Source organism: Lontra canadensis, unplaced genomic scaffold, assembly GCF_010015895.1.
Source record: "Lontra canadensis isolate GAN:19392208 unplaced genomic scaffold, GSC_riverotter_1.0 scaffold141, whole genome shotgun sequence".
Lineage (NCBI taxonomy): Eukaryota > Metazoa > Chordata > Mammalia > Carnivora > Mustelidae > Lontra > Lontra canadensis.
The window spans coordinates 1,670,049-1,684,867 of record NW_022631135.1 but is presented as its reverse complement, the minus strand read 5'-3'; the positions used below and the strand labels follow the sequence as shown (position 1 = coordinate 1,684,867).

General features: G+C 37.8%; 1 protein-coding gene across 1 annotated transcript in view; it reads right to left on the bottom strand.

The window, feature by feature from the left end:
- The window catches only part of ENPP3 (ectonucleotide pyrophosphatase/phosphodiesterase 3), a 72,474-nt gene that overhangs the window by 14,257 nt on the left and 43,398 nt on the right, over window positions 1-14,819 (bottom strand). The window contains exons 16-20 of the mRNA XM_032843490.1: window positions 9,738-9,804; window positions 7,838-7,925; window positions 5,945-6,123; window positions 4,510-4,561; window positions 3,261-3,415 (exon numbers count right to left, since the gene is read on the bottom strand). Coding sequence (XP_032699381.1) covers window positions 3,261-3,415; window positions 4,510-4,561; window positions 5,945-6,123; window positions 7,838-7,925; window positions 9,738-9,804 — 541 coding nt within the window. The remainder of the gene's footprint in view (window positions 1-3,260; window positions 3,416-4,509; window positions 4,562-5,944; window positions 6,124-7,837; window positions 7,926-9,737; window positions 9,805-14,819) is intronic.

Below are 14,819 nucleotides of genomic sequence, written 5' to 3'. Positions count from 1 at the left end.
TAGAAAGTCAGGAAAACAATAAATAGAACTCAGACACTCAGATAAAATCAGAACTCCTTAGCTCTCAAAATTCTTCAAGAGAAGCATATGATAAGCATACACAGGAAAGAGAGATGCTTTCATTCCTAGTCTGGCGTGGGGTTAAAATAAAACTTGAACAGTGGATGAAATTATTTTTATTGAAGTTATAGACTCTCTTTACCTATAGGCTGAACATAAAAGCTAACGTTATTTGTTTTAAGATAGAATTATTACCATCTGGTCTTATGGTAAGAATAATAACTATATACTTTTAAAATTATTTTTATGATCATGGTTTTGTCCTATAGGGAAAAATATTTCTTATAGTTCCCCCCCAAAATGTTTACGATACATAGTAATGTTCCTAGTTTTTTAAAGAATCATAAAACATATGATTGAGCCATAATTTATAGTATTAGCGCTGACAAGCTTTGGAAACAAAAAAGGCTATTCAAAAATCCAATTATATGGGACGTGTATACACATACAGATTGAGAGAGAGTGAAACATTTTTCACATGTGCTCGATTTTCTTCTCTGAAAAAGTGCTTTGATTTTCATTAAATTTATAAGGTATATGCTCTAAAACACAATCATAATTCTTGCTCTTAATTTCAATTTTTCACCTAGCAACAGAAAGGGCAGTTCACACAGCCCTACTCGATGGGCCCAGAAGCAAAACCCATATACAGTCTAATCAACCCTAATAGTTTTGAAGCTGTTCTTGCAGGACCTTGATTTCAAATCACAGCTACTTCTCCAGAACCCTTTTGTGATAACAATAACAACAACAAAAATTAGAAAACCCACCAAAACCACAGAAAAACAAAAGCTTCATAAAACTTAAAGGCACAAGCCAATTGGGCCCATGCTCCAAAAAGCGCTTATTTAAAGTCTGATTTTTCAAACACAGGGCTGATTTACAACATTTTTATGTGAATCTCAAAACATCCTTGTATGTAATTTTCTTGAACCACAACATACTAACAGAGTAATTTCTGAATTAGAAAGCAGAAAATTGCTAGAATTCCATCCTGTCTCATGGAAGGAGAAATGCACAAGTAGTTCTGTGGGATCAGTGAAAGGACAGGAACTTTTGGTAACAAAGAAGCTAGTTTTAAAACAATAACAAAAAAGAATTGTACTAAACTCCTGGTCTGGGCCCACTTAAAATCTCTCCGCCTCTGGTTTCCGCCAAAGCTCATATAAATTCAGGAATGCAAGACAGCAGGGGAAAGTATTAAAAACATAAGCATTCCCCTTAACTCCACACAATCCCTGCTACCTGAACTTTTCAAAACAGAGAACTGAATAATAACACTGGCCTTGGATCTACTGCCCTCTCAAAACCAAAAAACAAATAGGAATTATTTTAAGGAATAAGTAAATTCATACTGTTGTTCCACAGTATGTGGAGGAAAGTCACAAACTGAAGATTTCACATAATAGGAAAGCGATGTTGCCATTAACCAGACACATGAACTCAGGTAACTGTTGGTAAAATATTTGCCCACATTGGGAAAAAACATCAGTGCTCTCCTACCAGGCACCACAATTAAACCATTGTCAGCAGTAGAGTTGGTGTTCAGAACACACAAAGCTTCAGTTAATAGTAGGAAAATATGCTTATTTTTCTCCAGAAATCTTGGATTGGAACAAGAATAGTAAGTAAACCAGATACAACCAATCACTTCTTGGCCATAAAAAAAGTGGAGGGTCTCTACCCTTAACAAGAAAAGTAATAGGTAGAAGTTTATCATCTGAGTCTTTGGATCTAAGATATCAAGATTTTCTCAACAAGAACAGCTCCCTGGGGCGCCTGGGTGGCTCAGTGGGTTAAGCCTCTGCCTTTGGCTTGGGTCATGATCTCAGGATTCTGGGATCAAACTCCCCCATCGGGCTCTCTGCTCAGAAGGGAGCTTTCCTTCTCTCTCTGCCTGCCTCTCTGCCTACTTGTGATCTCTCTCCATCAAATAAATAAATAAAATCTTAAAAAAAAAAAAAAGAACAGCTTCCTGATTATTTATTTACCCTTCTAGTTGAAAGTCCTGCTTTCTCCTTAAGTCTTTAAAAATAATGGTTTGGGATTAATTTAGCCAATGCATTCATTCAGGAAACATTTACTGGGCAGCTCTATTGCGCTGGGATACATTAAGTAGAACCATCCCTGCCCCAAAGGGGTGTTTTGACTGATTTTTGGCAGACTTTGATTTTTGCTTTCATTTCTGTTTCCCTGATTGTGAAAGAGGTTCAGTTGCTTGGCGCATAGCCACTGCCCATTCATTAACTAAGATGTTTGCCATTCTCTTGATTAGTGGAAGAGATTTATTAGCTATTCTGGATCCTAATTACCATTCTGGATACTCATCTCTTGTTTCTTATGTACAATGCAAATACATTGTATCATCCATAACTTTGTCTTTTTGTCACGTATTATATTAATATAGGCAAATTAGTCAATTTCCTCTGTATTTTTGTTGTTGTTGTTCTTGTGCCCTTCTCTATCCCAAGGCCATCAAGATATACAGAAAGGAAAGTATGGATTTGCTGTTCACATTTAGATCTATCAACCCACCAACAATTTAATTTTGTATATGGTGTGAAATAGAGATCTATTTTCTTTCTTTTGGTAGCCCAATGTCCCAGGGTCACATATCAAAAGAGAGATTGCCAGACAGTGAAAAAGAAGAGAATTTCAACAGTTGGATTCTCAACCCTAGTCTAAAGAGATCTATGACATAGCCCATCTATACCTGTAAGTCTAGCCTGACCTATTAGAGTGCTTCATCCTTCAGGGATGGATTACGTCTTCCTCACACTAGGCTCCTTGTGCCCACCATAACACACAGCAGATAGAAGAGTATTTGTTAAACAATCAAATAAATATAAAGCCCTTTATAATCTAGTTAGCCTCACATTCTAGGTGCACCTACCATGTACTTAGGATAGATGAAATAAATCTATATTTCCTATTGCTTATCTTGGAAAACTTTTCTACCTGCCTTACCAACTGGTCTGTGAACACCTTTTAATTTCTCCGGGCAAAACACAACGTGTTCTCTTTTGCACCGACATAGCACCTATAAATACATTTAAGGAATGCCTGAGACCTTGTTTTACAAGACACAGCAGTTGAACACCCTTTGGGATCTCCACTGAAAATCAAAAGTCAATTCTGAGAATATTCGAGAACTACAAATCTTTTCCATCCTTCAGGGCTCAATGGACACAGGAACTCACTGGTTTCTGCACTGTATAGGAGCTCCAAATGGGCATCTTGAAAGCTTTTCCAAATCCACTGACATATTCCCTATGATAGAGAAGACAGTGCTCCTTATTCTTCTGCATAACCTTGGGCCTCCCAAATGGCAAATTTAGTCTCTCTGTCACTGTTACTAAAATGAAAAAAACAAAAAAACAAAAACACATAAAATAAAAATGTTTGTAAAATTAGCAAATATTTCTATGCATAAAACTATCATCTGGTGGTTTATTATGTGCCAGTCACTCTGATAATTACTTTTCATACTTAACCTCTTAATTCTTATAATTCTGAGGCAAGTGTTATATTCCATTCTATATATTACAAAACTAGGGTTTAGAAAAGTAATCTGGCCAAGGAGCTAACAGCTCACAGGACATATTTGAAGAGATACAACCTCAAAACCAAAAGGACATACTTTGTAACAAAGATGACCTACCTTAATAATTATCATAGGAAAGATTATGCAATTTTAAAGAACAGTATGTCCTAATGTACTTGTTTATTTTTATTTGCCTATTATTTCTAAACACCCATCCATTATTGATAGTTTAAAAACCTACAAGGTATTTATGCCATGCAGCAATACTCAACAGATTATAAAAAGATTATCAGCCAACCTAGATATTTACTGAATTCTTACTGTGTGCCAGGCACTATTCTAAGTGCACACATATATTAACTCATTTAATTGTCCCAAAAACTCTATGAAGAAGGTATCCCCATTTTATAAATGATGAAACAGGCCTAATGAGTTTAACACAAGAATACTTAAAAGATAACAGGTAATAATAATATTGCTGCGGCCAGGCACTATTCTAAATTATTTCCATGGAGTAACTTTTTCAGTCTTTACAACTGCATGAGGTGGGTGCCATTATCATAGATGAGGAGACTGAGACCCAGAGAGGTTAAGTGATTTGGCGCAGTCACACAGACAAGAAGCAATAGAGGTGGGCCATTTGGGCTACTCACATCTAAGAAAAGGAACACGCACAACCATTTCAAGGTATTTGTTGTGTTCTTAGGAGCACTGTAACTACCCCAGGCTTGTGATTGTTATTTAGATCTAGTTTTGTGGGTTTTTTTTTTTCTTCCAGCATATTGGGAATATAATCTTTATGTTCAAAAGCCTCTATGAGTTTATCTTAAGGAATCCCGAAAAGGCAATATTGTGTTTTGCTAGGCTTAAACACCAAAGACTTGACATGTTTTCTATTGACTTACTTTCATCTTGAGAGAGATTTAGCATTTGATTCACACGTTCTAGATCAATATCCTGCAAAACAATACGGGGAAGAGAGAAAGTGAAGTCAAAGTGATAAGACATGTTGTAAGGGGATCAGGATTATTTTTGCAGTAATACCCGAATGTATTACTACTAAGCAAGGAAGCCAGACTAACTTGAGTTTAAATTCCAACTCTGCCACTTGCTCAGAGATGGAGATTCTACTACTGCTTGGGATACTTTGTGTGGGAGTTAACAAAGATACAATTGATAAGGAGGCAAAGTTATGACCATAGCTAGAATCAACTACTAAATTAGAATGACAACATCTCTGGGCTTCTCAGGCTTTTAATATGAGTACAACTCACTTGAGGGGCTTGTTAAAATGCAGATTCTGATTTGTAATCCTGTGCCCAATGGGGCCCGAGTTGCTGGATCTCTAACCAGCTTTCAAGAGGCAGATGCTACTCCTGTGACCATACTTGAAACAGCAAAGGTCATTGTTTACAAAGAAGAATTTGGAGGTTTGTAGTCAGGTAGATCAAATTTCTGTGACCTTGGACAGTTTACCTAGCTTCTTCTAACTCTTTGTTCCTAAAATGGAGATGAAAACACCCACATTTTAATGTTTAACATTATTATTATTTTAAATGGTGGTTCCATCCAGATAAGCTGTAGGTAAGAAACCCACACCCCTACTCTGATCTGATCAAGCTGTGGACTTCATTTTTATTGGGAATCTTGGCTGGACTTTTGTCCTTTAAAGCCTCTTTTGGTCAGCATTTCTTTATATACTTACTGATATGTGGTGTAATGTTATTTTGAGGATTAGAGAAAAGTCTTTGCTCGATCCTGGCCATAAGGAGTAACTCTTACCAGAGGCAGCAGGTACTTATTTAACTCTACAACATTTTTAACCTGGCCATCAAATGCACCTTGACATTGGTTTTAACTTGATCGACTCCTAGTAACAGGCCTCCAATTCTATCCTGAAATCCCAGCCCCCATCCCTGTGCTCTGGTTCTCACAGGGAGGGTTGGTCCTTGGATTCTGAGCTCCTGTTCTGACTCCTTGCCTTCGGGGGGTGGGAGGACTCCTAGCACCGGAATCTCCCCAGCTGTAAGAGGATTAAGTTTACAAAGGAAACCAAAGACAGCTTCAAGATTCTACTGCTTTGAACGGTTAAGGACACTTAGCCCACAAGGGAATTAATAATGTCCAAAGAGTGCTTTCCAGTTTACAAAGCATAGTCACATACTTAATCTTACAGTGCCTCTCTCATCTCCAGACAAGCTTCAGAGAAAGCACATACACTTACTTAGTAAATATCTGAACTAGAACACAAACCTGGTAGTCAGCTACCCCTATTATAACCCTGGTTATAGATCAACTTGCCCCTTTACATTCTTAGGAACATGTGAAGTTATTACTTACATTCTGTAGCCTGGGGCACAAACAGTCTAGAGTATCTGTGGGCAACGGAGTAGTAAAGCCACAAACAGAAGGCTTTGACACTTCCTCTGCATGGACTGGCTCATAAAAAGGTGCCTTCAGAAGATGGTTTAAACTACCGTGGGTGCCATTGTTTGGTGCTGGCTGAATGTGTAGAAGATCTGTTTTTAAAAATAAATTCAAAGTAGTTTTATTTTTTTTTAAGATTTTATTTATTTATTTAGCAGAGAGAGAGATCACAAGTAGGCAGAGAGGCAGGCAGAGAGAGGAGAGCAGATAGCCCAATGTGGGGCTGGATCCCAGGACCCTGGGATCATGACCTGAGCCGAAGGCAGAGGCTTTAACCCACTGAGCCACCCAGGCGCCCCTCGAAGTAGTTTTAAATTAAAAGGCAACACCTGTCTAGCATTTGGAAGGAAACAAAACTTGCTTTAATAAATTCCACTATAACGTGGTCTTGTATTGCATATGCCTTTAGGTTAGTGTCCCTTCCCTCAGGGATTTCTTTTGGGGGTGGGGGTGTGGCAAGGAGGGGGAGAGAGAGAGGGGGAGGAGAGAGAATCCCAAGCAGACTCCCCATGGAGCACAGAGTCCATCCAACCTGAGGCTCCATCCCATTACCCTAAGATCATGACCTGAGCCAAACCCGCTTAACCTACTGAACCACCCAGGCCCACATGCTCCCTCACCCCACCCCCCTTCCATAGTTTCTATCACCTCCTCTTTCTGGACAATGGGAACATTTATTACATAAGCTACACACACCTTCAGGAACTGTTTCTGCTCCTCCAGAGAAAAGTATCATTGTTTAAAGGTCACTTTGTTCCTTAAGCATATCCTGGTTTTCTAGCATAAAAAGCTGTATTTTTATCAGGAACAATTTTGAAGAATTTAATTTACAATCTTACTGATAGTATATTTACTTAGTTATATGAAACTTCTTTAAGGACAGATATCTTTAAAAATTAAACTCATAAATTTTGTGTAATATTTAGATCACTTTTTCTACATTTTCCCTACAACAACCCAATATACAGATATTTTACAAACATAGTCTTTTAAGTGGTTCCTGGTGAATGCCACCAAATAGAACTCTCTTAGAGCTGAAATCCTATCTGGTTCCTTCTAAGCCTCCTCACAAAGGGCCAGCATCCTTGACCACAAACTCAGCTTGAGATCTGAGAGTCAAAGTCGTTAAGGCTACAACACATTATTTTCAAATGGATACTCTTTGGTTTCTAAGTCATATTCAATCACCACAGGCCTTTGGCAAGATTAGGGATGACAATTTTGAGTGTATTTACGTCAGAATTCCTAAAGCTCAAGGTGAAATTACAACTTACCCATTGCCTTGCCAAGACAAATGACTTAGTAGTACAATGCTCTGAAGTAAGCATGGAGGCAGAAAAGTAGGGGAGATCCCCTAAAACTCTAATTCTTTAAGGTTTTTTTTTTCTTTTTAAATATTCAGTGTAATCTGAAGCATCTGCCCAAGAAAATACTTCCTATCATCCTTTTATGCTGTCAGTTTTTCTCTCTAATTACAAGAAAATACTTGTGCTTTTAGGGGTTCTTTGCCTGCTTTGAGAAGTTAGGAATGTAATTTTATTTATCTAAGTTTTATGACATTTTCAAATAGTAACTGACAGAAAAGCTTGTCTCTGAGAGCTAATGTTTATCATTACCAACGAACAGAAAGACTTGACTCTTATGCCTGAATAATTCTGAATGATAATTCATTCTCATCTTTTCTCCTTTCTGTCTTCTTAGGGCAAAGCACCCATCTCTGGGATTCAATTTATTACCAATTACAAAACACATATTTTTAAAAACTATATCCATATTTTGGTGTTAAATGTAAACAGATATACTCACCACACATTAGGTTATAGATTTCAATATTTTCAAATGGCTCAATTTCAGTCTTCTCTTTAAAACTTGGTCCATGTGCCAAGAAGATAGCCTAAGTGGCAACAGTCTATTGTTATTAGATGCCATCTAAACTCAAAAACATATGTTAGAAAAGACCCAATTTTCCCTCTGTCCTAGCTCCCCAGTTGTGTCTGAGGCTATTTTAAGGAATTCTTGAAAATGATTTTTATATCATTTGCACCTGTTATTGGGATTCCAACCATCCCAGTCAAATATAATCTATATTGTATTTACTTTTGCTAAATGGACCTGCTTCCACAGCCCCTCTTATGTCAACAGATGAAGAGAAACAAGCAACAACAGACAACCAGGGTCAGCACAGTTCTACCGTATCTATGGTATAAATTAGAAATTCATCAAGTAATACCAGATATTCTTCCACAGTCCTTTCATGTCATTGTTCAAATATGTTAGTAAGTGACAAAAACTGTTGAAGTCTCTAAACGCTAAATTTTTTTTTTTACAACTTATACTAACCCTTTGATGTCTCAAATATATCTCCCCTCTACTTTTAGGAAGAAGAAACCTAAATACTTTTATTTACATTTAATTAATTCATGTTAAATATATTACTAAAAACACATCTAATACTTTCAGACTGTAAATAACTAGGAAAAAAGTGTCAAACATAAATAATTATTTTTTGGTAATGGTATCATGTATCTTTTTTCCCAAGGTAATTAGCAAAGAACAGGAAGCATAAGTGTTTCTTATAGTAATTGGTTTAATTATCAAATATCAAATACCAGTAGTATTTTGCATCTCTCTGTCTCCAGAGACTTTTCAAATGTTTACAAGGATCTATAGCTCATCATGACAATGTTAAAAGGCAGTATATTCAGAAAGAGCCCAAAACATTTTCTTTAATTGGGAAGGATGTGTGTATGTGCGTGTGTGTGTGTGTGTGTGTGTGTGTGTGTGTTATTATTAATGGAAATAGGTAAGACAGCCAGTTGCGAAGTCATAAAGCTTTACCTATGGGGGAGTATCAGTTATACTTTATTCAAGCAGTCTCTTCCCTGGGTTTCCAGGACACACTATGCTCCTCCTGGTTTTCTTCCTTTGTTATTGGCTTTACTTCTAAGTGTCTTTGCTAGTGACTCTATTTCTTTCAACTTCTTCAAGTAGAATTGATTAGAGCTCAGTCCTTGGTCTTCCTTTCTACCTATATTCACTCAGTTTCTGAAGACCGTCTCTAGTTGTGTATCTTTTAACTAATTTACACACCTAAAACTTAAATCTTTAAAATCTCTGAATACACAGACTCTCTTTAGGTGCCCATAGAACTTCTTCACTTGAATGCCTAATAAATATTTTGAACTTAACATACCCAGTTGAACCCTCACTCCTTCCTCTCCAATCAGCCGCAGTTGAACATCCTTCCAATAGCCTATGACTCTCTCATCCCCAACATGTCAGGCACACAGCCACCTTCAGGCATTTGCACTGGCTGTTTCCTCAGCCTGGGACACTTGTCCCCTGAATATTTGAAAGGTAAATTCTATCAGCTTCTTCAAGTCTCTGTATAAACATCATAATGAATCTCACGCTCTCCACCTTGTGTAAAATAGCACACCACTCCCATGGTTCGCTGAAACATCCCCAATGTCTGCCAACTCTGCTTTACTTTCATTTCCCATGGTACCTACCCCTAACATACCAAATAATATACTACATTATTAACACCAATAGTCTATATTCCTCTGTTAGAATGAAAGCTTCATGAGGGTAGGGATCCTTAGCTGTTTTGTTCAAAGCTGTATTCAAGAGTCCTGAAGACTGCCTATCACAAAGTAGCTACTCAATAAATATTTGTTAAAAAAAAAATGAAGCAGTAAGTTACCTCCATGCTCTTAAATTCGTTGTTATAACCATGATTGCCTCCTCCACAGAATGAATATGCTTTACTCCTTCAAAGAAATAATAATGTTACATTGCAATAAATACATGGATATGAAATCTTACTCTTAACCTGAGCTTTAATGGATTTTCTTGTACCTTCTGCTTTTATAGAAGTACATTTTTCTGTCAACAACAGCATAAACATAGCTCTTTTCATGCTCAAATTCATAACCCTAGAGGAACAAACAGAATGGTAGGAGAGAAGGAAGGAGAATTCCAGAATCTATAAATAGAATTCAAAAAAGCCTTTGACACTTAGACATTGACAAGATAAAAAAAAAAAGGCATAGATTAAAAAAAAAAAAAGAATTCGAAATGTAACATTGTATGTCAGCTACACATAAATAAAAAATTATAAATATAAAAAAATTGTCTTCTAGCTTACCTGTATCTTTACACATTAATTAATGTCTGTGTGATTTAGAACAGTTTGACTAATATGCTACTTAAAGCATTTCAGTACTTTAGAAATAAGTCTTTGAAACTGGGAAAAAATATTGATTCCTATTAAAGTATAAAGAATATGGAGGGGAAGTTAATTATAACACTTGCTAAGAAAAAGCTAGTATATTCTTATAAATTCAGTTTATTTTTAATTTGGGGGCCATTCTTCCATAGGCTGTTGCCCTATTACTTGAAGGACTTTTTAAATGTAATTAGTCTTTTGCCCACCTTCTCATACTTTAGTATTTGAACTGAGCAGTATTAGCAATTTTATACATAGTTGGTTTTTATACATGAAAGCAAAATGGCAACAAATAAACCTAGATTTTTTTTTTAAAGCAACAATGTCATAGGGGTTCAAATTAGGTCGCTAATGGAAAAAAAAGCCTCCTCTTCCCAACAGTTGGCCTTAAGATATTTTTCTCATTTGCTTTCTCACTCCTACCTCCCACTCCTCAGGCAAATACATGCATGCAGTGTTTTTGTTTGTTTTTATGTCATAGGCAGGACTTAAGTGTCTTAAAAAATTAACTTTTAGAACAGTCATAAATGACTCCTACTTAGCTTAAATAAAAATAAATCACAAATTAAAAACTAAATCACAACACTGAGCAGGCTACACTCATCTCTACCCAAGAGATGAAAGAAAGGAGAGGGTAAGGACTAGCAGGAGTGGGAAAAACAAGAGGAGTTCTATTCAAATTCAATTACTCAAGGTGCCAGTTCATTACTTTGGTTAATTCCAATAAAATATCGGACAGAAGGAAAGAGTTGTTTAAAAATATTTTTATCCTTATTTCAGTGATATTTGGTTCCATCAGATTATTGGAACTATATGGGGATAATTAAGTTTTAAATTCTGTGTGGGAGGCTAGAGGATTCATTAATTAAAGGGAAAAAGAGGTCTTTAGAACCAATTCATTGGTAAAATTTTCTGAAGTTGATCCTTCCTTTATCTTTTATTTTCAGAAAAATATTTAGTATTTTCAACTTCTCACCGAACTCAATTAGGAAACTAGTCAATATGAAAGTCAATACTTACTCGGAAGTAAAGGGTAAAAAAATAGTGTTCGAAAAACACGATTTTCTGTCCTTCTCAAGTGAAAATTCTAGAAACTGGCTTGCTCTTCCAACTCTTCCAACTGGTCCTGTTTATGCTTTCCAACCATTAGACTGGAAATTACATATGGAAAAACAGAAGCCAGCATTGGGAAAAGATGAGTTGATTTTATCTATCCTGATTAAGCTCAACTTCCAAGTACCATATGAAATCTTCTGGAACAAATTCTCTTTTATCTTCTCCATGTCTAATTAGTAAAGTTGAAATCAAGGCCAGTTTCTCCACCAGAGTTGAGTAATGACACAGGTAGGAGATGAGCAAGGCCTCTTTCCTGACTCTCAGACAGCTGCCAAGTCCCACGCACCTGCGTAGTACCTTTCACATTTTCCCCTGCTCTCCTCTTCTGCCGTGCTCAGCTAGATCCTTGCTACTTCTGGTCTGAACAAAGTTCCTAATTGGTCTAATTGGTTATCCTGACTGTGAATTTCAGAGTCTTCCCACATCTCACACACACACACACACACACACACACACACCCCTCTTAGCCATATTGACACTCAGCTCTCTGAAATGCAAATGCTCATATCCACATATTCACCTCTAGCCACCCTGTATCTACCAATGTCCTGCTTCCTTAACTGTCAAAAGTCACAGATTTTAGTCATGACAGTTCCTTTAGGAAGAGACCAACTCCATTCTCCCAGGGCTCTAGTGATGCAGAACTACTTGAAGTTGCTGGAATCTAGTCCTTCAGCCTGTAAACCTTGCCCCAGAGCAGCTGCTGGCTTTAAAAAGGTGCCCCATTGCTCTGGGCAGAGAATTTTGAGAAAGAAGCACCTCTGTGAATACAGCCTGGCAGTGCTCGAGCCTTAGCAAGCTGATGGATGCCTTCCAGCAGAGTAAAGTGGTCTATTTCCTCCTGCAGACATAGCCCCCTATCAGGGCTCAGTGAGCTGAGCAAGGGTTGTTTTCACTGCCTCTCTTCTTGGCTGAGTGCCTCTGGGCAGTGCACAGATTACACAACTACCTGGGGCAGACTGGCTGCATGTGACAGCATTTAGCTATCCCATCCTGAGTCTTCAAAGCCCAGAGCAGTAATCACAGCCACCAGGAAGCTTCCTGTGATGTTCTCTGACATCCACACCTGGGCTGTGTAATCACTCTTTTTGTTTCCTTGCACATTGTACTTGATCCTCACGCAGCAATCCTCACGCAGCATTTATAACAACTGATTACAATTCTTGTCTTTCTCCTTGCCTGCACAAAGATCCTTAGGGTGGGGATTGTGTCTACCCCCATTTCTTAGAAAGGTACCTGGGAGGGACACCTGGATGGCTCAGTCAGTTAAGCATCTGCCTTCAGCTCCGGTCACAATCCCAGAGTCCTTCAATAGAATCCTGCATTGGGCTCCCCACTCAGCAGAGAACCTGTTTCTCCCTCTACATCTGCTCCTCCCCCTGCTTGTGCTGTCTCTCTCTCTCTGACAAATAAGTAAAATCTTTTAAAAAATAAAATAAAATGATTTTTTTAAAAAAAGAAGAAGAAGAAAAAGAAAGGTGCCTGGGAAGTATTTGTCACTTTTCAATCATAAAATGAAAAGCTATTATTCAAGTTCGTTTAGGGAGCACTTTAACAATACTTCAGTTGTAGTTTCAAATAATTGGGTTTCCTCAAATTAATAAAATCCAACACATTTTAGGCAAAGTAAGGATGATGATGGTGAAAGATTACACTAAACGATGATATCTGCTGTAATTCTGGAAAGGAGATCTAATCTAGTTATCAAATATCGGACATTATAACTAAAAACAGCATATTGTAATGTAGAGACCAGGCAGCCTGACACTCATGTGTTAATGGTTGGAGGTAGAGCGAACCCAGGGCTTGATCAGATGAGACTCCCTGGTGGCTCGGGTTTGGGCTGTCGTCAACATTTCCCTTTGATATAAATGAGTTTACTTTAATATCAAGAGACTAATAAAACCACGCTAATTTGGTGTTACAGACGATGAAGATGAAGTCCTGAGACATTAATTTGTTTATGTTCTCACAGTCTATGTGTGGAGGCGAGTCTTGAACCCTCAGCCTTGAACATCTTGCTGCTAGCGGTTACATTTAAAAAGCTCATAATTTGAGACTAGATATTAATGTGTAATACCCAGAGGTATTCTGGTGGCTGGACTCTCCTTCTATAACCCATCGGTCATGTTATAGGATGCATGGGCACTTCTGCATTTGTTACCAGTGACCTCTTTATTTCTTCCATCTCATACTCTCAACAGTAAATATTTGGAGCCATTTACCCACATTTGGACATATATTTGCTCGCATGATACATGCCTACATTACTAAAAACTTTATATACTTAATATTAGTAAAGCCTAGTCTTTTTAGTTCTTCTGGAGAATGCTATGGTGAGCCATACAATAACCCACTCATCCTCGCAAAGGATTGTAAAACCCCAATCCCAAGGAGAGAGGCCAACGCCATCTAGTGGTCAGATGCAAGCACGCACACTCTCTGGCCTAACGGTGTACTGCTTAGGTTTCCCGTTATATCATAGAACAGGTTTTGCCAAAACCCCAGTTCCTCATCCTGTACCCACTCATATTAGAGCCCAACTGCCTTATCTTTCTCTTGTTTCCCCTTTGTTAAACATGTCTTTCAGAGTCTGTATACCCACTGTCTTCTGTATCCTCCGACATTACATTGCACACAAATAAGGCCAGAAAACAACATGATCCTGATTCCATTTAAACCCACGAATGCACATGGAAAAACCACCACCACAACAACAACACTGGAATGAAATAAAGAAATAGGAAACATTAGTTGCACTACCAGAAAGTGTGTATGTATTTGTTTGCTGGCTTATTATCAGTCTTCATCATTGGACAAGAATCCTGTCTCTTATCCTTCAAATGCCTGAAACAAGGCCCAGCACACAACAACAAACATCAGTGATTTTGTGAAACCAATGAATGAATTGGTTATCTTGGGATGAGGGGATTCAGAATGGTTTTTATTTTCTCTAAACACAATTATAATTTACAAATGCTCAACAATCAACATGCATGGTAACTAGAAAAAAAGACCAAGCTAACCAATAGGTTAGCTTGGCCTCAGAGCCATAAAGGTACTCCTTCATAAAAACCACAAAGATGACAGACAGCGATCTCGAAGAGCCACCCAATCAGTAACTTACTACCAACCTTCAGGACAACTGATATCATCTTTACATCCCGTCTACCACCTTAAAATGACCTGAGTGGGGGTGTGCTGGTACTGACAGTTTCTGGAACGGTCTACAGTGTCAGTCTTCTTCCTCTTGCTCTTCTGTCTTGTGAGGATTAGGATGCTAAGACTGGCCCCCTAAGAACAGGTGTTTCAAATGCAGAAGTTCTAGGTGGCATGTAAAAAGTCAAGGAAATAGCAGTACTCAGGAAAAAAAAAAAATCACAGGATCATAATAGCAGGGTAAAATTAAGTAAAGAAACAAAATCCTGCCATTTGCAACAA